The 21,960-nt window shown below is 38.8% G+C and overlaps 4 protein-coding genes across 5 annotated transcripts; 1 reads left to right on the top strand and 3 right to left on the bottom strand.

Annotated features, from left to right (window-relative positions):
• Positions 1-460: 460 nt before the first annotated feature.
• EMF1 (embryonic flower 1 (EMF1)) lies at positions 461-7,865 on the top strand. Of its 2 annotated transcripts, XM_021963671.2 has the most exons (8): positions 461-753; positions 1,723-1,942; positions 2,861-3,054; positions 3,142-3,294; positions 3,378-3,488; positions 3,649-5,078; positions 5,538-7,248; positions 7,406-7,865. In XM_021963671.2, exons 2-7 carry the CDS (start codon positions 1,767-1,769, stop codon positions 7,236-7,238), a joined length of 3,765 nt encoding a protein of 1,254 aa, XP_021819363.2. In that variant the 5' UTR covers positions 461-753; positions 1,723-1,766; the 3' UTR covers positions 7,239-7,248; positions 7,406-7,865. The 2 variants fall into 2 exon arrangements, with proteins under 2 accessions (XP_021819363.2, XP_021819362.2); XM_021963670.2 differs by having other exon boundaries at positions 2,861-3,294.
• A 1,919-nt stretch (positions 7,866-9,784) lies between these two features.
• On the bottom strand, positions 9,785-12,339 carry GULLO3 (D-arabinono-1,4-lactone oxidase family protein). The gene is made up of 3 exons (XM_021963722.2): positions 11,543-12,339; positions 11,079-11,334; positions 9,785-10,712 (listed from the first exon to the last, which is right to left on the bottom strand). Exons 1-3 carry the CDS (start codon positions 12,221-12,223, stop codon positions 9,865-9,867), a joined length of 1,785 nt encoding a protein of 594 aa, XP_021819414.1. The 5' UTR covers positions 12,224-12,339; the 3' UTR covers positions 9,785-9,864.
• A 1,448-nt stretch (positions 12,340-13,787) lies between these two features.
• Positions 13,788-15,143, bottom strand: LOC110761163 (ARM repeat superfamily protein). Its single transcript, XM_021963576.2, has one exon. The coding sequence runs from the start codon at positions 14,965-14,967 to the stop codon at positions 13,954-13,956; it is 1,014 nt and encodes a 337-aa protein (XP_021819268.1). The 5' UTR covers positions 14,968-15,143; the 3' UTR covers positions 13,788-13,953.
• Positions 15,144-15,486: 343 nt separating this feature from the next.
• LOC110761162 (uncharacterized) lies at positions 15,487-21,494 on the bottom strand. Its single transcript, XM_021963573.2, has 12 exons — positions 21,239-21,494; positions 20,758-20,885; positions 20,606-20,668; positions 20,206-20,327; positions 19,698-19,813; positions 18,770-19,577; positions 17,738-18,466; positions 17,182-17,403; positions 17,011-17,106; positions 16,726-16,920; positions 16,471-16,584; positions 15,487-15,984 (listed from the first exon to the last, which is right to left on the bottom strand). The coding sequence occupies exons 1-12, from the start codon at positions 21,346-21,348 to the stop codon at positions 15,724-15,726; spliced, it is 2,964 nt and encodes a 987-aa protein (XP_021819265.1). The 5' UTR covers positions 21,349-21,494; the 3' UTR covers positions 15,487-15,723.
• Positions 21,495-21,960: the final 466 nt, after the last annotated feature.

The raw sequence follows: 21,960 nt of genomic DNA, 5'->3' as shown, positions 1-21,960 counted from the left end.
TTTCACTTCTTTTTTTTCTTGAAATGAAATGTGCTATATAGCTAGGGTTAGATACCTTGATTACCCACAAGAAAAACCTAGGGTTTCATATTCACCCCACTCGCACTCTCCAAACACCATCTTGAACCACACGCACCAATCAAAACCTACTAATGTGCAAAGGCATCTTTGGCCCTACTTGACACGACAGGTATAAATAAACTATCTTCCTCCCAGCCAAACAGAGCGTGCAAACAACGCGTGGGGAACAGTCGCCTCTTTTATTTTTTAACCTACGCTAGGGTTTCCTTTTGCCCTTTGTAATGGATTGTGATAAGAGCCGCACATCGTCGCCACGTGGAGGATATCTGTTGGGCCAGCAGCATTTCCAGCAGTAATTTATTGCGCGTATGTATGCGTTTGGACATGACATGTCATATGTATGCGATGTTTTTTTAGTACATCAAAAAACCTCCTCTCTCTACATTCGACGACAAAAGAAAGATTAAAACTCTCTCTCCTCATTTTCTCTCACACACACTCTCTCTCTCTACAATTCGAAACCTCCTTTTCTCTCTCTAGGGTTTTATGATTTTTCGCACTCAAATTCTACTCTTGTAGCTTCGAATCTCGACTGGCAGCTCGGCCTCGGATCCTCGCGCTCCGGCGCTCTCTCTCCCGGTACAGTTTTCTCAACCAGCCGTGGAGAATCGGAGCTAAGCTGTACCCGAGCTCGTACGGCGTCGTTTTTGGGTGATTGTGGATTGCGTTGAGGTCGGTTTTTCTGCTCTATTTACTCTCCGTTTAATTGGGTTTGTGATGGGGATGATTGGGTTGGTGTTAATTGGCATAAAGTTTGAAGCTTTCAGCTGAGTTTCAGCTGCGTATTAATTTATTTAAAAATATTTGAGCTGGGTTTACTGTGTATAGTACGTCAAGGTTGGGGCTTTACTTTGTATTTCAGTATCTGGGTTTTGTTTAAAACATTTCTGTACCGTTTTGGGTCATATTTATGTCGTTTTACAGTGCTGTGTATTGAGTTGATTGTTTAGTGACTGTGAATTTATATGTTATGAAAATATGAACCCTAAAAGTTTTTCCTTTTCTGGGTTCGTGTGCATGTTCTTATTTTCGGATTCGGAGTCTCCGAGGGCGAGTTTGAAATGCGTTTGTGGGATTGTTGCATATCTTGGAATATGATCGCTACTTTCTTCTTGTGAGATCCTATATATGGAAACAAAACCCTAACATGTGCTTTTGTCTTATTGTTCCTATTTTGTGATTTTGTTGGTATCTTTGCTGGGTGAGTTCAGCTGTGTGAATACTTTTATTGTTTGTAATATATCCAATTAGCCGCCGCAGACTTCTTTGTTTTGTTTGAAAAGCTAGGGTTTTTAATTTTATGATCCTTTGAGTTCTTATACACTTTGTACATCTAGTGGAGGTTGTTATTTTATGTGCAATGTTACTGTATGAGGCGATGTTTTACCTTGTCATGTATTTGTATGATAATTTTTGCAGTGGATAATTTGTTGCGCATGAGATATCTTGGTGGTTGAGAATAAACCCTAATTAATACTATTGTTTGGGACTAGGATCAGTATTTACTCGCATGGTATGTAGGGCTTAGGCGCTTTCTTCATATTTTCCTCGGGTTTTCCTTCTCGCATGGTGCATTGTTTGCATTATTATTGAGCATATGATAATGATATTACTCAATTAATTGTTCATTTGTGAATATAGGAAATACTATAAAAGAACACTGTGAGCTGCTTAGATGCTATAACATGGAGAGAGGTCTTCTGATGGCTGATAATCATAAGAGGAGTAACCCTATTATTGCCTCCAAGTCCAAGTCGGTGGGATCTTTTGTTAAAATTGACTCAATATCTATAGATCTCGCTGATGCAAATGTCAAGAGTAGTAGTAGTCATGCGGCAAAGTGTGAGCACTTCTCCATACGGTAAGCCTTTCCTTTTGAGAAATCATCATTACATCTGAATGTGTATATGTGCTGTTACTCACTTGTTCATAATAAATTACTAGGGATTTCAAGCTAATGATATTAACTAATTTATATTTCTTCATATTCACTATCTCAAGCTCTATTTGAATATTAGCTAATTTGGCTTACTTTTCCCCCGTTTGAAAAATACTGTATTAAGCTATTTTGCTGCAGTATTACAGATAGAGAAGTCTATTCTCTTTACTTTTTAGTTCACTGAAATACAACACTAAGTTGGGATTGAACTCTTTGGTCCAATAATGGTTTTCATGAGGACCCAATTACGATATACTAGCTAGTATATATCTTGCTAATTTTACAAGATTGTATCTGAAGGGACACAAGTACTTAAACAATGGGGAAGACATATACGCTTATTTGAGGGATACCCTTGTAGGGCCCACTATCTATTGTATTTCACTAATTAATCCAAACCGTTTATTTTGTAGATACTCATTCAAAGATCATCTCTACAAAAAATCACTTGAATCCGATATCATTTGACCACTCAATTGAATTATTGAAATTTTAGTACTTTCTTGAAGCACCGTGTTCATTGATTTTATAGGATACAATTGGATATCGAAACAGTTTCCGATTTGTGTAATTTTTTGCAAGGATGATCTATGAATGTAGACTTAAAGAATAGATGGTTTTGATCGTTGAAAAATTATTTGTAGGGGACCCTAAAGGGTGTTCCTTAAATAAAATTATTTGAGGGATCCCTCAATAGAAGGGGACCGTGTGTATATATATATATATATATGTTGAGTATTAAATTTTCAAGATATGCAGTAAATACTTGATTACTTCAACAGCACCCATGCATGGAGCTTTTGTTTGATTGAAACTTCTCTTATATGTTTCTAATTGCAGCGGTTATGTATCTGAAATTCGCAAAAAGAACTGGAAGGTATGTTGGCCATTTGATTCAGATGGTGATTTCAACAAGTTTGATCAGCTGGAGGATACATCCGTGCTTCCTCCTTTGAAGACTCCAAATTTCAGATTCTGGTCTTGCCAGAATTGCGTGCAGGAAACTGGTTCTAAGAGCATTCCAGAAGATCATGGTACAGACATTTATTGTTGCAATATTGGATCTGATTCCAATAAGACTTGTGCTCAGGTGAGCAGTAGTGTTTCTGTACTTTTGACAGATTGTCAGCAAGGTCCACAGTCAAAAGTTGTTGAGGGAAAAAGAGTTGAAGCTCCTACTTCTACTGTTGGGTGTGGCAACGAGCAACATCCTTCATCATGTTCTACTGATAAGAAAGAAGGGAAGGATGAAGTTCCACCCACTACCATCATAGGTAAATTAAGTTCAAGTCGCTTAAACTAAACAGAAAGTTGGCTATATTATAGTATTTTGAATTGCTTTTTGTGTTTCATCCAGCGAATGAGAATGCCTTAGAAGATTCTGTGAGTCACGAAATGCCTAGACTAAATTCTGTTGAGACAGAAGTTAACCCAAAAAGGACGCAGGAGAGACATAAAGATGACACAGGTTTTCTTTCCTTATTTTTTTGTTATTAAAAAAAGTATTCGGGTGAATTTTTTTCCTGTGATTTCCACATGTAATTTAATTTGAAAAGAACAATAAAGCTACATGACAAATTACCTTCTATGATTTTTCACAATGATAATGCCTATGATTTCCAAAACAGAAGCTCTAAGATTGGAGGGCAATGGATCTGTCGAAGCCTGTAAACCAGGATGTGAAAGTCATGAAGATACCAATGTTGAGCTTGATATCACAAACAAAAATTTCTGGAACAAGAATCACATCCAGACCAGTGAAGCTAAGTATCAAACTTCTGCAGAAGACAATCACAAGGAGTCAATGAATGCTTTTGGGACATGTAAGAGAGCCGGGATGGTTGACAAGGCAGATAATGCTACCAAGCTTCAGACCGACGCTTGTCATCCTCTAGTATTAGATGAGTGTGATTATGCATCATCTGAGAATTTTGATAAGTCAAGTGGTTTGAGTCGTAAGAAAAGTCGGAAGGTGCGTCTGCTGAGTGAGTTGGTGAATAAGGGGGATGCAAAAACTGATTGCATCAGGATAGAAGATTCTCCATCCAACACAATTAGTAATATATCTGGAGCAGGAATTGTTTCCCAAGGCCAGGTGTCTGTCCAAGAAAATGCTAGAGTGGGTTTGAGTGATAATAAGAGAAGGAAGTTTCCAGAGGAGGAGGAACAGGGATGCCTAGAGATGAGCCATCCTAAAAGTTTGAATAAAAAGCTTAAGGCTTTCAGGCGAGATGAGGAATCCACCAATGCCATTGCAGAATCTGTATTAGAAGAAGATGCAGTTGCCAGAACATCTTTGCAGGCTGATGAGAAGAGCAACTGGAATAGACATGAAAATGAAAGAATCCCTGCTGTTGGTAAGAAGAAAATTAAGAAATGCAATGATTTCGGCACATGTTCGTCCTTAGTCCCACCTGAAGATAATGTGCCAATAGAAGCCGTGGACAAAGTTGGAAATTCAAGCAAGGGTAATGCTACTAATAGTGTTTCTTTTACTCTAACGTATGATGCATCCACAGGTAGGGGGATCGATCAAATTCCTTTTCCTGCTTCGGAAGCAGAGGGAAAATCTGGTATCTGTAAGAGGAAAGGCAAGATACCTAAAGTTGATAATGGCCAGGCTTCTCTATCTCCTTGGAATGGCATGTTCAGGAAAAGTCCAAAGACAAGGGAAGATGTAGAAATCATGCAAATTGGGCATCCATTTCATCTGGCAGAAGATGCATCCGCTGAAAAAGGGCTGGATCTTTCTCTTAACAGCTATTTGGCTGCAGAAAGATGTGGCAAGAAATCTATTCCCCAATCTGAAGATGGATTTCCTTCTTTGTCCACTTGGAAAGATGGAAGCTGCAAATTAGATGTGTTTATGAGGAAAAATGTGGAAGCTAACTATGCTGCAAATCTTAAACCTTCTAAATCTATTTCAAATGCATTTTCTGGGAAAGGAGGACATGGTGAACTTAGTAGTAAATTTTACACTTATACCATGCCTATCTTGAATGAGGAGAAAAACTACACCTCCCAGATTGAACAAGGGAGTTGTTCTTTGCAGCAAATGGTAAGAGCTTTTCTCTTCTTACGGTTGTTGGGATGAATGTTTTCATTATGATAGCTTCAGCAATGTATGCTTCTTCTGTTTCTAAGGTTTACCATATGTAACTATGCCATTATAAAATTGTTGTGTTATCCTCAGTCACTTATCTGTATCAAATAATCACTCCCACAATTATTACCGTACAAGAAACTAGTCCATAGAAATTTTTTATTTAAACTCTGTTGATTGGTGATGTTATGTCTTAAATAATATTTTCTTCCTATCTGAGCCTGTAGCTGCCTAATTGAAGCATGTTTAGAATTCTCCTTTGTATCTGATGATATGCCAACGGTAGCCCATAGAATCATATTGCACATTTCTCATCTTTGTGGTAAATTTTTGAACATTAATATGCACAACTATCTTCTCTATCTAGTTTTCTTTTGCAATTTGTTTCTATGATGATTCATTTTCCCTTCTCAGGATATTTCCCGTTCAAGAAACAAGGAGAAAATTGTTGGGGTTCAGAAAAGTTCAGCTGTGCCTGTTAATAGGAAACATAGCAACCATAAATCTGACAAGATGTCTCAGCAGGCAGCTGTGGATGACATACCGATGGAAATCGTTGAACTCATGGCGAAAAATCAGTATGAGAGATGTCTTCATGATGCTGAACATAATAAGAATATTTTAGAAAACACCAATAAAGCAAGGAAAGCTCAGATGATGGATCATAGTTATGGGATTGGGGACTTGAGAATATCAGAAGAAACCAGTCAGAAACGAAAGCCTCAGGCAAGAAATGCAAAAAATGGCATAACCACAAGGAAAATTTCAGGACCTGCCAAACAGAAGTCAGTTGATTATTCTACTTATATGAACGGAAAAGATTTTGGTGTGAGCCGTCTTGATCAAATGCATTGCCCTACAGGGTTTAGTGCACTCAGTCAGGCGCAAAAGAAGTCAACTCGAGACCAATTTCCTGCAGCTGGTTACAGCAGCTGTAGTTGTGCTCAAAATTGCAAATGGAATGGGGATATGATGGGCCCTGGGTTCTCACATTCTAGCTTGCGGACGTTAGCAACATCTAACACATGCCAGTCTATTCCACACCCAAAGGAAGAAGCAGCTCGTCTTTGGTCATCTGGAATGCCAGTTCACTTGCCCTTAACGTACAGCAATCCTCAAAAGTGTCCAGCTCAGCCTTCTAATGTCGATATGCTTTTACGTCCTCCTGGCTCACTGCATAAGGGAAACGTAAATGGGGATTATGACCTGAATTTGTTTAATCTAAAATCTACCAACCGGGAAAAGCATACTGAAGAAGTTGGTTCTGGGAGCTTCAGCAGATCAAATGCAGAGTACTCATTCTCTTGCAAACGTCATGGATCTGAGCCTCATCAAAATGCAATGGGGTCATTTGATCTATATTCTAATGAAACTATACCAGCAATGCATTTGCTCAGCCTCATGGATGCAGGTATGAGGTCAGGTGCGCACTTCAACATGGGTGGAAACCCGAAATTTCTCAAGAGACCCTTTCCTAATGATCTCTACTCTAAGGAGTATTCTGCGCCGGACATCGGTGGTTATAAGGCTACTGATACTGTGAAGCTTCCATCATCAAATTGTTGTGGCACAAATCACCATTCTGAGAAATCCCTTGATCTATTTCCTATGAATCCTGGCGGGGCATCTACTTCTTCATTTCAACATTCTAAAGGTTTCAGAAAGGCTACAGAATTTATGGGTCAAGGTTCCTTGAGTTGTCAAAAGAAAGAAAAGATACAAAACTCCAATGCACCTGCACAGAATAGAGGTCCTGGATCCCGAAAAGCTGCATGTCCAGGTGGTGGTTTGGGCAAAAACTGTGGAACTATCCCTGTTATGCAGAAAGGATTTCTAACGGTGTCTGATACTATGATGTTTCCCCAGAACTTCCACACCATTGAATATCCAATGCTAAAAAAATTGGAAGCTAACAATGGTAATGGGGCCATGAACCCTCCGAAGAGCAGTTCCATGTCTTTAATGTGCTCAATTAATAGAAACCCTGCAGATTTTAGCCTGCCAGAAGCAGGAAACGAGTACATGATCAGGGGTGAAGACCTGAGAGTTAGGAAGCGGATTAATCAAAGTGGGGACCGGAACAAGCGACGGAGGAACAGGAAGCAGACACCTTGAGTTTGATGAGGTTCGTGATATCTATACTGATAGTACTTTAATTATAACCTCGTAATATCTGAACTGTTTTCAACAAACCATCCTCTTGACTTAGCTGCTGCTTTTAAGTTGTTGCATATATTATTTACAAATTCATCCAGTGGGGTTAATTTATTCAATTTTGACAGGCGAAGATCTCCCCAGCTGGTGCAAAAATAAGGTTCTTGGAGGATCTAAGAGCTAGTCATATTTTGGTGCAAGCTAAGCTGATATTAGTAAGAGACTCCGAAGCTCTGACTCCTCCGAAATATAATCTTGCTGGGTGAAGGTCAAGGCCTGTATATACCTATGTCTTGACCTGCTGCAGGTGTACTTTGCTTGTTATCTTTTTCTTTTTCAATATTTTGAAATATATTGTTGTTTGTTCATGTCATAAGAACAAGGTTATATTACAACCTCAAGATGGCCTTTTAGTTTTCAAAGGCTTAGCCTACAGTTAGCATGGTATTTTGGATCGATGTGTGTGTAGTTTGAGCATTGAGAAATCCAGAGGGGTAACTGATGAACTTTTTTCATGGATATAAACTTCAAAACTTGTAATTTAATACAGTGCCAAAACACATGTGAAAGAAGACATTTGGTTTCACTGTTATGTGAGTGAATTGAGATTGAGATTGAGATTGAGATTGAGATTGAGATTTGGCCTCATATATATCAAGCAGACACAGATGAGCATATCCTAGTTTCTAATTGCAATAGTTCAATATTCTAGCATTATTTTCTGTAAAGATTTTTTATAATTGCTCAGATGGGATATATAGTTTCTTTTTTTAAGTTTATACTGGTAATTTTGCATAGTTTTCCGACACACAAAACAGAGACATCAATCGTTATCACCCATGGCCAAGCAAGAATGTAGCAACATCTGTTATCAAAGCCAAAAGGCAAGAGAAAAGCAACATCTGTTATCAAAACCATCATTCATACAGGACTATCTTATTTTGAGTTGAGAAATGCTAACGGAACTTGCTCAGAAGAGAGTTTGTATTTGGATTTGCTGCCACCTCATGTTTATTATATAAAGTGGGTCGAGTTTAACATTAATTCTTAAACCGAACTCATAAGATAATAGCAAGTCCACGTATATACTCTCTTTTGAGCAAGTCCGTGGGCATCGTGCATCTAAATTATAACCTGGTCCTCTAGGAGGAGTATATTGCAAGGTGGAGTGAGTGATTATAAAATGTATGATGCAAGAGAGCATTGGAAAAAGTGGTTGAACCCAATTATGAATTAATTAATCAGAATATATTATACAACACTTGATGTTATTAGACTTACTTATTAATGCATTATTAGAGATCGAGTTGCTTGAACGTAGGGTAACGAGTAAAACCCTAGCTACTTCCAAAACATATACAACTTTAGATCTTGCCGGGTCTATTTATATGCGAGTGAAGTTCAATGTGGCAGGGACGATAATATACTATTAGGACTCGAACCCAAGACCTTGTCTGAGAAAACGATTGCCCCGAACCTCTACACTAGTGAGTACTTTGCGAATTTATGTTTTATTTAGATAGTCACATTTAATCTTCTTTTCCTTTGTTGTTGAGCACAAACAAACCAAATGCCCCCCTCTCAAAAGAGTACTGCAAAAACAAGCTTTTACCCCAATTAGATATACAGACAACATAATTCTAAAAAGGGTTGTTTAAGTATCTTCAAAGCATGTTTATTGCAAAAATTAGAAACCATATTTATATACATTGATACATCCAAAGTTTTTCACCCAAAAAATAAAAAAAATTAATTGGTCATATTCTGATCCAAAGACAATGCTGCTGAGCTCCTATCTGGTTTATCAAGCAGATTTTAACCTCCTTGGTAATCTTCCATGCAGAACTCAACTGCTCTTTCAATCAGTCTTAATCATATACTACCAGCTAAGATAATAAGACTTATTAGTAATAATTAAGTTACTAATTAAACAACCAAAGTTTGATTAAAATGGTCATGTTCTACATCAAATAGTGAAAATCATGAGAAAAATGAGGGCCTAAGCAAAGGCAGACATATATATCGAGGAACGCCACGACATGCAAACATCGAGATGTTGACTGATCAATGGCGTCAACAGTTCCCTTTTGGATCCTCTTGCTGTTGTCGTATATCCATGTCTTTGTTGGTTAAATCCCATTTTAAATCAACAATGTTGTAGAGAAAAAAATTATTATTTTTAACACAAACGATAGTCTAAATTATAAAAGGGAGAGGGGTTTCTCACACACACAATACAAGGTGTCATAGAGTTTCGAATCTAAGACTACTAATCTGCAAATCAAGACTCTCTTTCATTAAACTAGACGATTATTTAACATTACTTACGTATACCAACCCATTCATTGTAGATAGATAATATGATCATTTACTAAATTGATTTGGAAAATTCCAAATTAAAAGTATATCCAACAATTACAGTTGGACAAAATACCAAATCATATAGAACAAGCTAAAGAATAACCATAATTGATTCTCAAAATAAACAAAATCAAAACAATAATTAATTTACAAAATCAAAACCACTGAAACTTTTAATTATTCAAAATGGCCAATGATGTTTTACTACAATAATTAATTCATCGAATCATAAATCATTCTTATCACTACCTGATCCCACAGAGAATGGTGATGGTGATGATGATGAGTACCTGCAAACTCTAGCCTCCTTATAAACAAGGCCAGGTTTACAGAAATACCCTTTTCCAGGGCTGCAATGCCTGTCCTCGGAGCAAATGCATTGGCCCTCCAGAGCACACCCATCACTCTTCACACCCTCTTTCCCAAATACAACCTCATCAGACCACTCACTTGAGAACAAATTCTGAGGGTCCAATTGTCTTTTCACAGCTACAAATTTATTAAAATTAGGATATTTTTTCTGCACATCCAAAAAGGCTAAGTTCCTGTTCTTAGCCCAATGTGGCTTAGCCCCATACTTGAAGAAAGCCAATTGCTCCACTTCTTCCCACACATCTTGATTGAATCTTGGAGTCAAAGCATCATCAGCACGAAAGTAATTAAAATCAACGACCACGGAGTCTTCAGGTTGGCCAAGATATGCCTCAGATGCCCTAATGAAACGTATCAAAAACCCATTGTATATATCAACCCCACAAAAGTTTTCTGGTTTTAGGTCTCTTAGTTTCTTCACGTCTCTGATGAAGTCTCCAAATTTTGATGCTGGAAATATTGCTGTTGTTTCATAGAAGAAGAGGCCATTGATTCTTGGGTCCCATGCACATGAGTTGTCTGCGGCTGTTGAGTATAGGCATGAGCCTGAGGTTTGCATTTTGCCCTGGGAACCAGTTACTGGGTACCCAGTAAAGATTAGGCCATTCTTCAAGCCATTAGCCACTAATTTCTTCACCCCCAAAAATGAAGCTGCCATTGTGCATTTTCCACCCAAGCTGCGTCCATTATCCATGGTTTTCTCTGCACATTTCATATTTACAGTCTTAAATTAATTTTTTATATTCTTGTACTACTAGTGATGTTTTCAACGAACAAAACTACTTGTACCATCTCAATTAAGTACCTAGTGTAAATTGAAATTACAAAAGTGGGTATCATCTCAATTAGAAAAATTAGTGCACCAAATGATTAGTGGAGATCGTACTAATAAGAGCACTCAGTAACATTTAACACACATTTTTAACCACATCTTTTCAGAATTGGGACCCATCTCGCATAAGAGATGCAATAAATATTTTTTCTTTTACCAAGTAACACAACAATTAATTTGTTTAATATGTTGCCCTAAAGAACAGAAATTAATGTTAAATGAAAGAATGTTATTACCTGTTGCTCTAATACTCTTGGAGATGAGAATAGAATTGGATTGGAAGCCTAGGAAATCATATGTTCCATCGCCTGAGGCATTTAAGGGAACTCTGTTATCATATCTGTAAGCAGATGTATGCTTTGATGGGTACCAAGTTATATCTGCAAACTCATATTTCTTAGCATGGTCCATGTATATGTTCTCAATTTGAGCATCATCCGTAAAGTTGTAAGCTATGCTCCTTTTGAATCTTGGCTCTAGCGATAACTTCACCTATTGACCAATTCCAAAGTTATCTATTTAAATAACTTAAGGATACATAGCATAATGAATTAAATTCGCGACACGATAAACATTTAATGTTATCAGACAAATGTTTATGTCGTCATACTGCAAATCTGGATGAGACGTTAAGATAACATTTTATATATATATATATATATATATTCAATTAAAGCAATTGAAGACAGGGTGTACCAACCTTGGAAATGACACCTAATAATCCCAATGATACTTTGGCAGCATTAAAGATTTGATCTTTTGGTTCTAATTTGATAATCTTGGCAAACCCTTCTGATTGTTTTGCTGGAACAATGAGACTGAGCCCAACAATATGATCATGCACAGCTCCTCCTTTTCCCCACCATGAGCTCCCATGTGCCCCTGTGCTTACAAGCCCTCCTACACTCACACCCTCCCAATATGGCGCAGCCACCAAGCTCAATCCGGCTTCTTCCACCGCGTCGATCAATCGGCGCAGCCCTATGCCAGCATCAACCGTGACAGCCAAATTCTTCGCGTCGATTTCAATCGAGGAGCTGTATTTGGCTGTGCTTATTAGCATTGAATTCCCGGAGCTTGTGGCAGGGCAGGCCAGCTTGGGGATGGTGTGAGAAAATTGGCTCACAACTTTGACTTTGAGCTTGTTCTGATTTGCATAAGCCACAGCTAGCCGGAGCTCCTCTTCGGTTGTTGGGTAAGTGACATTCTGAACACGGCACTCTTTTCTGTCACCCCATACCCCATAGGAGTTGTAGAGGTTGCAGCCATTTTTGTCGCATCGAACCGGGGGTTCAGGCGGCATGGCTTCGATGGAGATCAACATGATTGCAGCCCAGATGACATGGTGAAGAGCACAAAGGAGCCACCAAAATCTGTGCATAATATGATGTCTAAAATCTGGTCCTGGTTTTTTTTTTTTCTGCAAACTGTAAAGAAGGCTTTTTGAGGTTTTTGAAGGAACGGGTTTTCTTATAAGAGGAAGGGCAATGCTTTGAAGGGAAATGATGGAATTAATTACTTGAATTGTACGCTACGATTTGGAAATATAATTCAATTTATACCAACTTGGGGTGGCCCTTTTTCGGTAGGGTTGGCAAGGGGGCTTGTTCGCGCGGGTCAACGGGACCGATAACTATTTTGTTTAAATTCCTTTTTTTTTTTCTTTTTTCTTTCTGATATAATAATGATTTAGTATGTAAAGTGCAAAGCATAAAATGCAACATCTGCTAAACGAACCCTAAAATTAACTGAGTACACCCTATAATCTAAGTACACCCTAATATTTAAATCAAAATATAAAATTAACCAAGCACACCCTATTTAATCACCAAAAATACCCCTATACACTCTATCACACAACACCAAACCTAATGCCTCCTCTGCAGCTGGAGATGATTTTATTGAAGATATTACAACCATTGTAAGTTGTTTTGGATTTGTTTTCCGATCTCTAGTTATTACTGGATGAATTTAAAATTAACCTACTACCCTTTGAAATTTCTACATAGCCATTCAATGCTCATACTGGTCGTCTAAATCTGTTCCGTAAGTCTCTATTTTTAATTACTCTTCCTTCTTCCTTTTGTAGTTCCAGAACCAAATAATAAATAGAAAAAAAGAAAAAAGAAACCAAGAGAATGTTCTAAGTTTGAAGGGCTCAACTTTCATCCAATAAATTATTTATTTATTTTTCCTCCTCGTATGAATCATCCACAACCCCTTAAAGAACCTGTCGGAGTGGACTCCATGGAGCATGTATCCGCTAGAGTGTTATCTACCACAAATGACCAAGATCTGTATCAAACAAACAACTTCATAGCATTTGCTTGCGTTTGATTAGGGTTGAATATAGTGCGTAGGGTGTACTTATTAAAATAATTTGTTTCATAATTCAATATATCCATTTTGGTCATTTTATATTAGGATAAAGTAGTAATTCAATAAATAGTTTGATAGTAGGGTGTACTCAGTTAATTTTAGGGTTCATTTAGCAGCACTCTTAAGAAATATCTAAGAGCAAATGACGCTGTAGTGCATCGGTTTTGGAGCAATTGCTGCATTCAAGAAAATGTCCTGAGTTCGAGTCTTAGTATTCGTATAGTGTGTGTAAGTTTAGTATAATATCGCCCCTCTCAATAAGAAAGATCCTTAAACAAAAATATGAGTTCGAGTCTTCATATCCGTATAGAATGTGTAAGTTTAGTATAATATCGCCATTCTCAATGAAAAATATCCTTTTAAAAAATCTAAGAAATATCCTACATATTTATTAGTAATATAGAGGATGCGGTTAAGAAAAGGCCCAAAGGCAGTAAACGCATATATGTTGACAGCCTTTTTTTTTTGGTTACATTGGAGGAAAGAAACCCCACTGGGGTTCGATCCTGGGTGCCATGGGGGGAAGGGGGAATCCACCACCACTGTGGTGGGAACCCATTGGCATATGTTGACAGCCTTTAGTGTAGACTCAATTGTGATATTTGAACCAGGGTCTTGAAGATGTTTACAAATATTTCCATAAGCTTAAAAATACCAACGAGAAACACAATAAAGAGGATTTGGCTTAATTATGAATAAAACGAGAAATAACCACATTTTGTTGATCCTCTGCTATTTTGGGTCTAAATTCTCTCTCTCTTGAAGGGGGTCTTGAAGCGCCTTCAATAGCTGGGCTCCTTTCCTCCTCCCCCTGCCACTACAATCCCCTTTCAACGCCAGCTCCACCGCACGCGCCACCTCCTCCGCCGGTGCCGCCGCCACAGCCTCCGCAGCCTCTTCTTCCCCGTACCCACCGCTATAGATCACCGCTAACACACCGATAGCATACTCCTTCCCCCGCGCCGATGTCCGCCCCATCATCATCACCATAATCGGCACCGCCAGTGCGTGGGCCCTCACCGCCGCAGCCCCCTCCGCCACAGTACACATGAGCTCCAGTGCCGCGAGTGCCCGCTCTGCCGACGCGGCCTCCAGCTCCAGTGCCGTCTCTACCACGGCCGCCGCCGCACCCGCCTCCACCGCCACGTGGCGGTTGCCCTCCGCCAGGCAGAGGGCTAACAGAATTTTAGTCGCCGCTTTAGCCCCCGCTTTGTTTTTCAAATTTCGCACCAACCCGCGCATCAATTCGGGTGGGCAAACCGGGTCAGGTGGTGGGTAGGGGACGAGGGAGCGTTCTAAGAGTTGGAGAGCCGCGAGCTGCTCCGGGTGTGACCCGACGCTGAGCTGGAGCTCCGCTGCGTGGAAGAGTTCTTGGAGGTTGGTGGAAGAGATGGGTGGTGGTGGTGGTGGTTTTGATTTGGGTTCGGGTTTCGGGTCAGGTTCGGGTTGTGGGTAAGGGAGGATGGGCGAGTCAGGGAGAGCGAATTTCCACTGGGTAAAGCTTTGGGAAGTTGAGGAGGAAGAGGACTCGGATTCAGGCTTGGAGGGATGGTGGGTTGGCGGGTCGGGTTGTGTTGGAGAGGGAGGTGATGAATCTAATGACAGTGAAGGTGGTAATGGGTCGGTGGAAGAGAAGGGGAGAGGTGGAGGGTGAGGGGTTGTGGGGCTGGGGACGGTCCGGGTGCAATGGCGGAAGAACCCGCAAGAGAAGAGCTGGGTTTTGATCTTGGGATGCTGGGCTTTCATGGGTTCTGACTGTTTTGGTGATTGGAGAGAGAGAGAGAGAGAGAGAGAGAGAGAGAGAGAAGTGGTGAATGCTTTGGTTGATTCAGAGAGAGGAGGAAGATGATGAAAGTTGTAAGGAAGTGGCCATGTGAGTTGTGGGGAGTGTACTACAGAAGTTCCAGTATGTGTCAGTTTCCACTTTCACAGAAAAATATTTTAAAAAGAAATTTTTTAAAAATGTCGTGGCATTTCTTCTAGCCATTTGAAGGCAAGAAATGCTCATAATAATTAAATAATAAAAAGAGGTGCCATTTACTGTTCATCACATGAAATTATAAATAAAATAAAAATAAGTAAAAAAACTTTTTTACTTGCTGCTACACAGAGCAATCACCGGCATGGTACAACAGATACAGAACAGAGAGTCAGTAATTTAAAAACTTCTAGGACCAGGGCAGCTCAATCATGGACTGGCTAAGCCAGTACACAGAGCAGGGGAAAAAAAATCTGTATGGCCAAATATCAAATCTGCAGACACAATTTGGATCTAAAAGGCGCGAAAGAGTTCACTATTTTCTTGCACTTCAAATGTACAACATGAAGACTAAATTTGGATTGTCAATACAACTAAACAATATAGAAATTTTACAACAAAAAAATGCCTCTAAAGGAAGGCATGCTAAAAAAATTACAAGTTAGGAGTGGAACCCTCCTAATTTAAGTTAAACTAAGGGCCAAAAAACAAAAATGTCAAGATGCGAAAGACTAGCGGAGGTGTTACCTCCACTTCTCTCGTAGTTCTTTCTTCTCTGACAAAATCCAGGTTACAAAGATTGCTGCTATGAGTGCAACAATGGTGATGAGAAGCAATGCATAGCTGAAATCATCTGTTAGCGAATCGTAGGTCCTCGAGGGTGCGAGTTGAGTGAAAAACAGATCCACTCCGTATGCAAAGGCAAGCGTTGTTGACTCCAGCTTGGCTGGTACTGTCATTATGCCTCGAAGTCCTTCCACTTTGAGGGCATGCGTCACATAGGACTGCATGTGCAAAATTTGTATAATTATAAGATGTTAGGACCAAATCTTCATAAAAAATGAGCTATACTGCTGTCTCATTCATATAGCCTAACCATTTAAAATCTTTAAACACCTCAACTATTTTTTGATTTCACCACAATTAACCACAGAACCAAGAATGTGATATCCAAATACCACATAAAGTTATACACTAAGCCAAGTGACTCACATACAAGAGCATTGCTTCTTTGAAAACCGAACTTGCAAAATTTAGAATAACAGTAGTAATAGTGATTATAATAATAAGAGAAATATGAAACTAAACAACCATAGCTTATATTCAGTCTATTATAATAATAAGTGCAATGACTACGTTGCTAGCAAGCAGATTTTTGTGACCATACAGTAAGATTGAAGGTACTGCTGACAATTAAGAGGATCTAAGGGAATGTTAAGAAGTGCTTTCTCAAAAAACACTCTCAAAATGAAGATGGTAGAGTGGCATACCTGAGGAATTATTGGCAATGAATCTGTTAGAGGAATAATGCCTTCCTCTTTCTCAGCTGTTGTGGGGTTGACTGATCTACGGGGATCCAGAAAACGCTTGTCAAGTGCCAAAACCTACAAAGTGCTTACTCTCATTAAAGACATATATAAAAACAAATCCAATTAATTACATGTGAACTGTTGCCCCAAAATGAGGAATAGAATCTCAAAGAACAAAACAAAATAATAACTCAGGACCCTCAGAGGTTATCCTACCTGATCACCAATTGTACCAATAAGAACCTGCTTTGAAGTTATACCCTTTGCTGTTAATGTCACAGCTAGAGCTTTTACAGAATACGTGAAGAAGTAAGACTGTGATTTTGTCACAACCTCTGGTCGAGAATATGAAGAAATAGGCGAAGTAAGATTATGCTTTCCCAGAACAAGCTTCCAAACATCCTTATTATCCTGTTAATTGTATTTTGATTCAGCTTGCATTATTTTGGGAACCAATAGACACAATAATACACAAAATATTTAAGTTGTGATTTAGCATACCGCTCGGGACTGATCGTATATCTCAATGACTGACATCTCATATCTGTGTGCTCTAAGATTAAAGTAGTGGTAAACAACCCAATTCTCACTAAAAACCTGCAAGATGTATAAAGTTGTTAAGAGAAAGTCTCTCATTCACACAACCATAAACAAAGCTGAAGGAAAACTTACAGCATGCACAGGCCCCTGTGAGCCATGGTGGGTCATACGATGCAATATACGACCAGTTACAGTATCAATAAGATATACAGTCAACCAGGACTCCTCTGGGGTTGCTGTTCCAATTGGACCACTACCCTTTGGTGCAACAGTTGCCACAAAGAGTAGATTTTTAGATATATACTTAAACATCACATCTTCATCTGCAATAGCCTTTGCTTGAGTATGAACAACCTAGAGAAACACAAACCTCTGTCACAAAAATATATACAGCGAAGCATTCTCAAAGACGAAAAGACTAGCATTCTTCTTTTTAGAAAAGAAAATCCATTTGTTTAGAAAGAGGCAAGGGGAAACAGCTCCAGCACACAAGGATAAAAATGGCAAGGTTTAGAGGGAATGGTCAAACTAACCCAAAAAAAAACAGAGAACCAATAATATCATAAAACATACAAAGTGAAGAAATTAAAAGCTACAATAGATTCAAGAAAAGGAAAAATTGCAAACTTTTCAAGGACAATATGTTCGCCAAACCCATATATTAAGTGGCAGCAAGAGAAAACCATACCTCACTCAATTTTCTTGTCACAGTTGCAATGATCCTTTCTGAGTCAGATGGGAATACAATTGACCATATATCCTTGGACTCAAAGCAGTAGTTATCTATGACTTCCTGGATGCAATTGCTCTTCAAGACATGTCCTTTGATGCCATTGTCAGCCTCAACTGAGTACCAGTATATGTTTGTAAGCTCACGTTGAAAAATATCAATGGCCTCAGATGTTCTCGGGTATAGATGCCCGTGCTGGTTTACATCTATTAGTAGATGAAGACGCTGTTCTGTTGAATCAGTAAATGGCAGTGGTATAACTTGCGCAATAGAATGTATGGCAGCCATGGAATTAATTTCCTTGCCAGTGTATGCATCAACAATAGAAAGAACACCTGGTGCATCAGAACTTTTCCCACATCGACCTACTACAAGGACAGATGGATTTTCATCCAGTGCATGATGATGGGGTACCTGCCACTGATAAATATTCAACCCAGTCGGATACTTACACGTTTCAGATCTACGCAGAGTAGGTAGTAAGAGAGACCAGACAACTTGTCCATATCCAGTGTGCAAGGCAAAAAGTTTTCCTGCTCTCGTAAGCACTATGAGCAGCTTCCGGAAACCATTATGGTCACGGGTCATTTTGCTCTTTTCAAAACTTTTCAACCTCATCTCTTGTATAGCTGCAACATCCTCAGCACTTGCAAGCATTAAGGTTCCCTTAAGCTTCAGTATGTGTCCCTTCAAAATAACACAAAATCAAATGAGAAATGAAAAAACCTGTGAGAGAGGAAGTAGTCAATCAGATATATATATTCCGTATTTAAAACCCTGGTCCAAAATGACAACAGAAGTATGCAAAACATCAAAGGAGCATATGCACGAGCGCACACACACACACAGTGCATACCAGACCGCACTGCTATGAAATTCTATAGAATAGGATGACAATGCCATTACATTATGGTGAAACTTGCAGAAAATTGACACCTTTTAACCTTGATTTTAAGTTTCCACTCTATTAAAACACATCATAGTTCATACCTTAAGCCACTCAAAGAGGTTCTGCTCCACTTTTGCTACAGATACACCTTCCTTTTCCACAGGTAGTTCTGATGTTACCACATCAACAATTGAGGCAAGCCCATCCTCCCTACTCCAGACAATTGCACCTTGTTGTAACAATAAAAGTGAATGATCCTCCATCACAATTAGGGCCCTAAACCCGTGAGACCTGTCTGTCCGGATATAATTGTTAATGAAAATCTTATGGACAGTCCCCCTCTGATTGTCCATTTCAATACTCTCTTTCAGCAAATCACCACTCAGGTCATGGCTAGGCTTCACTGTGAGATGGATCTTACCATCTCCATGTTGAATTAGTGCAAAAGCTTGTTGGCCCTCTGAAAGTGAGATTGCATCACTAATAGCCGCCACATTGTTTATTTTATCCAGTACCTCTAATTTTCCTTCACCAGTCACTCTTATGAATACCACCGCTCCATCAATTTTAACAGAAAACACTCCAGGAAGTTTTGAAGGTAATAGCACTGGTGTTCCAAAAGAATCCCCAAAGATATCAGATATGTGTGTCTGTTGATAGTTAATTTCTCCATCCTGAAAGCTTATAATTACCAACTTTGATCTTGTGGAATCCAATGTCACAAGAATTTCACTTGAAACTACTAGCGCTTCACCAGAAAAGCCACCTGAAAACGTTGCACTGTTGTGTTTCAGCAACTCTCCATTCCTAGCATTGATCTTATATGCATCAAACTGGGAAGAACCAAAAAATCCTAGTACATAAATTATATCACTGCCAAGAGGCTGAATAATCTGTTGAACCTGTACACTGAAAACATGGAAACAAAACAAATATTAAGGAAACAGAATTGTTTAAAAATAAAAAAATGAAACATAATATTAATATTACAAATAATTATTTTAAGCATAAAATTCTAAATCTGCATACCTTTCCGGTGCAATTTCCTTTTTCCAAAGAACCTCACCGTCAATGCTAGAAATAGCATGTAGAGACCCTTTACCAAAAACAAGGATCAAATTGTCCTTGTCAACTTTCAAGTTTGTCTGCAAAAGATAACAATAATGAACCACATGTTCAAAAAAATATATATACATAAACTGAATTGTGTATAGCCTTCTTTTTTATTTTTAAAGAAACGAAATTGTGTATAGCCTATACACCTGTGCAACCTGCACCTGAGCGTTTTATAGAGGAAAAGCTGCAAATTAAGCTAGTGAAAAGGAACAAGAAAGAATGATTCAAGATATAAGACGATCTTGAAACACAAATTATTAATTTGGAAGAAAGTTTTGATGCTTATGATAGTGACTGGGGGATCAGAAGCCATGACTACTAAATGTAATAACAATGGATGAGAGAGTGCGAGTAAATATAAGACTTATATCAAGATGCTAAATTAGAAGATAACAGTGAGTAAAAAATGTGGTTTACTAACCGGGACAGTTAATAGTGACTTTGAGGCCCCTGAGCCCTCCAAAAAAGACTCCCACACCATCTGACCATCAGGAAGGTTCCATGCTCTTAAAATACCTCCCCCTGATGAGAGGGTTATGACATCTGAAAATACAAAATGGAATGTTCAACTGTATGATCAACAATATAAGTTCACTGCTCAAGCCTTTAATAGGTACTTCATAAAAGAGAAAAATAATGCAGAAAAATTCAATCCTCATTCTTTTTCTATTAGCAAATCCCATACTGTTATAATGTGAAAACTGTTTGTGATCAAAGAAAGAATCTTTTAACCACAGAGCTCAAACTATGCAATCGTTTATTTTAGAGGCAAATGAAAAACATTATATAAGACAAACGATGAGTGCAAGCATAACAATTACATTTTCCCAAGGCTATGTCAATTCCGTCTATGACATCATTGCTCCCAAGAACATGTCTCCAGACTGCACAAAACAAAAGCACAGATTAACATTGATTTGAGGCGTGAGCTGAGGGTACAGAATAAATTGACATTCTCAACAGTGGAACCTACATATCTCCCCGTGGCGGAGATCAAGTGATGCTATAACATTCTCTTCAGTGGACACTACAACACGCCTTCGCCCGCTTTTCTGAGTATGGAACACTGCTCCCTTCACTTTCCCTATGTACTGCTGGTGCCTGCATTGAAAGAGAAAATTAGAAAATTCAATTTAAAGCTTTTCAGAACATAATCAATGAACTGACTAGAATTGAAGCTCTGTTTGGGTATCGAGATATTGTTCGAAAGCTAAAAACTTTCTATTAACAGCTCGAGACGATGCAATTGGGTATAACACAGATCGAATTACAAAGCTATCCAATAAGAGAGAGGATTGAATTCGTTTCGATTCAGAACTATCAAATCAAAACAATAGAAAAACAGGTCATGAGCGAAGTGATTTCAATCGAATTGAAAGTTTTCTTCCTTTTTCTATGATTTCTGGGCGATGAAAACAGAGGCAAAACAAAAGGAGTATGAGATTGAATCTTACCAATCCATGAGACCAACTTGATCTTCGTAAAGCGAAAGACTGAGATTTGTAGACGATAAGATAATCAGAAGAAGCAGAAAAACCCTACTCGCCATGCTCGTCGTGCCCATGGCGACTCTCTCTCTCCCTCTCTCTCTCTCTCTCTCTCTGTGGGCGTGACAACGAATGAAGTGATGGATCTGAGACTACGATGAAGAGTTTTGTAGGAAGTAAGAAGAACTTCGAAGTGAGCAAGGAGAGAGAGTCACAGAAGTGCGAAGAGCCGGCTCTTCGGAGAAAAGGGAAATCCGAAATGACGGAAATACCCTTCTGTATGGACCGGTCGTAGCGGGCTGAAAATTTTGACCATTGGGTCGAGTTGGACTTAATATATGAGCGAGGCCCGGCCCAAATAATTTCCAAAAATGCAAATAGTTTATTGGAAAAGTAGATGTGCATAAAGAATGCTTTTTTTCGCCAAAAACCTGCTTCATTTTAAAGTTAAGCAGTTTAAGGTGTTTGGTAAAAAGAAAATATCCCGATTATTTTAAAAGCAATGAACTTTTGACATCAGCTTTTAAAAGCAGGCTCTGGGTTGCTTTTCAAAGTTGCTTTCAAAAGAAGCAGAGATGAACATTTAATGAATTTTTTTATTTCCCAAAATACCATCATTCATTTTAAAAAATGACACCACCTCCACTTCCACATCCACCTCCACCACTTGCACCACCACATATTCACTA

Source organism: Prunus avium, chromosome 1, assembly GCF_965620075.1.
Source record: "Prunus avium chromosome 1, drPruAviu1.hap1.1, whole genome shotgun sequence".
NCBI lineage: Eukaryota > Viridiplantae > Streptophyta > Magnoliopsida > Rosales > Rosaceae > Prunus > Prunus avium.
The sequence above is the reverse complement of the archived record's forward strand: the minus strand, read 5'-3'. Positions and strand labels throughout refer to the sequence as shown.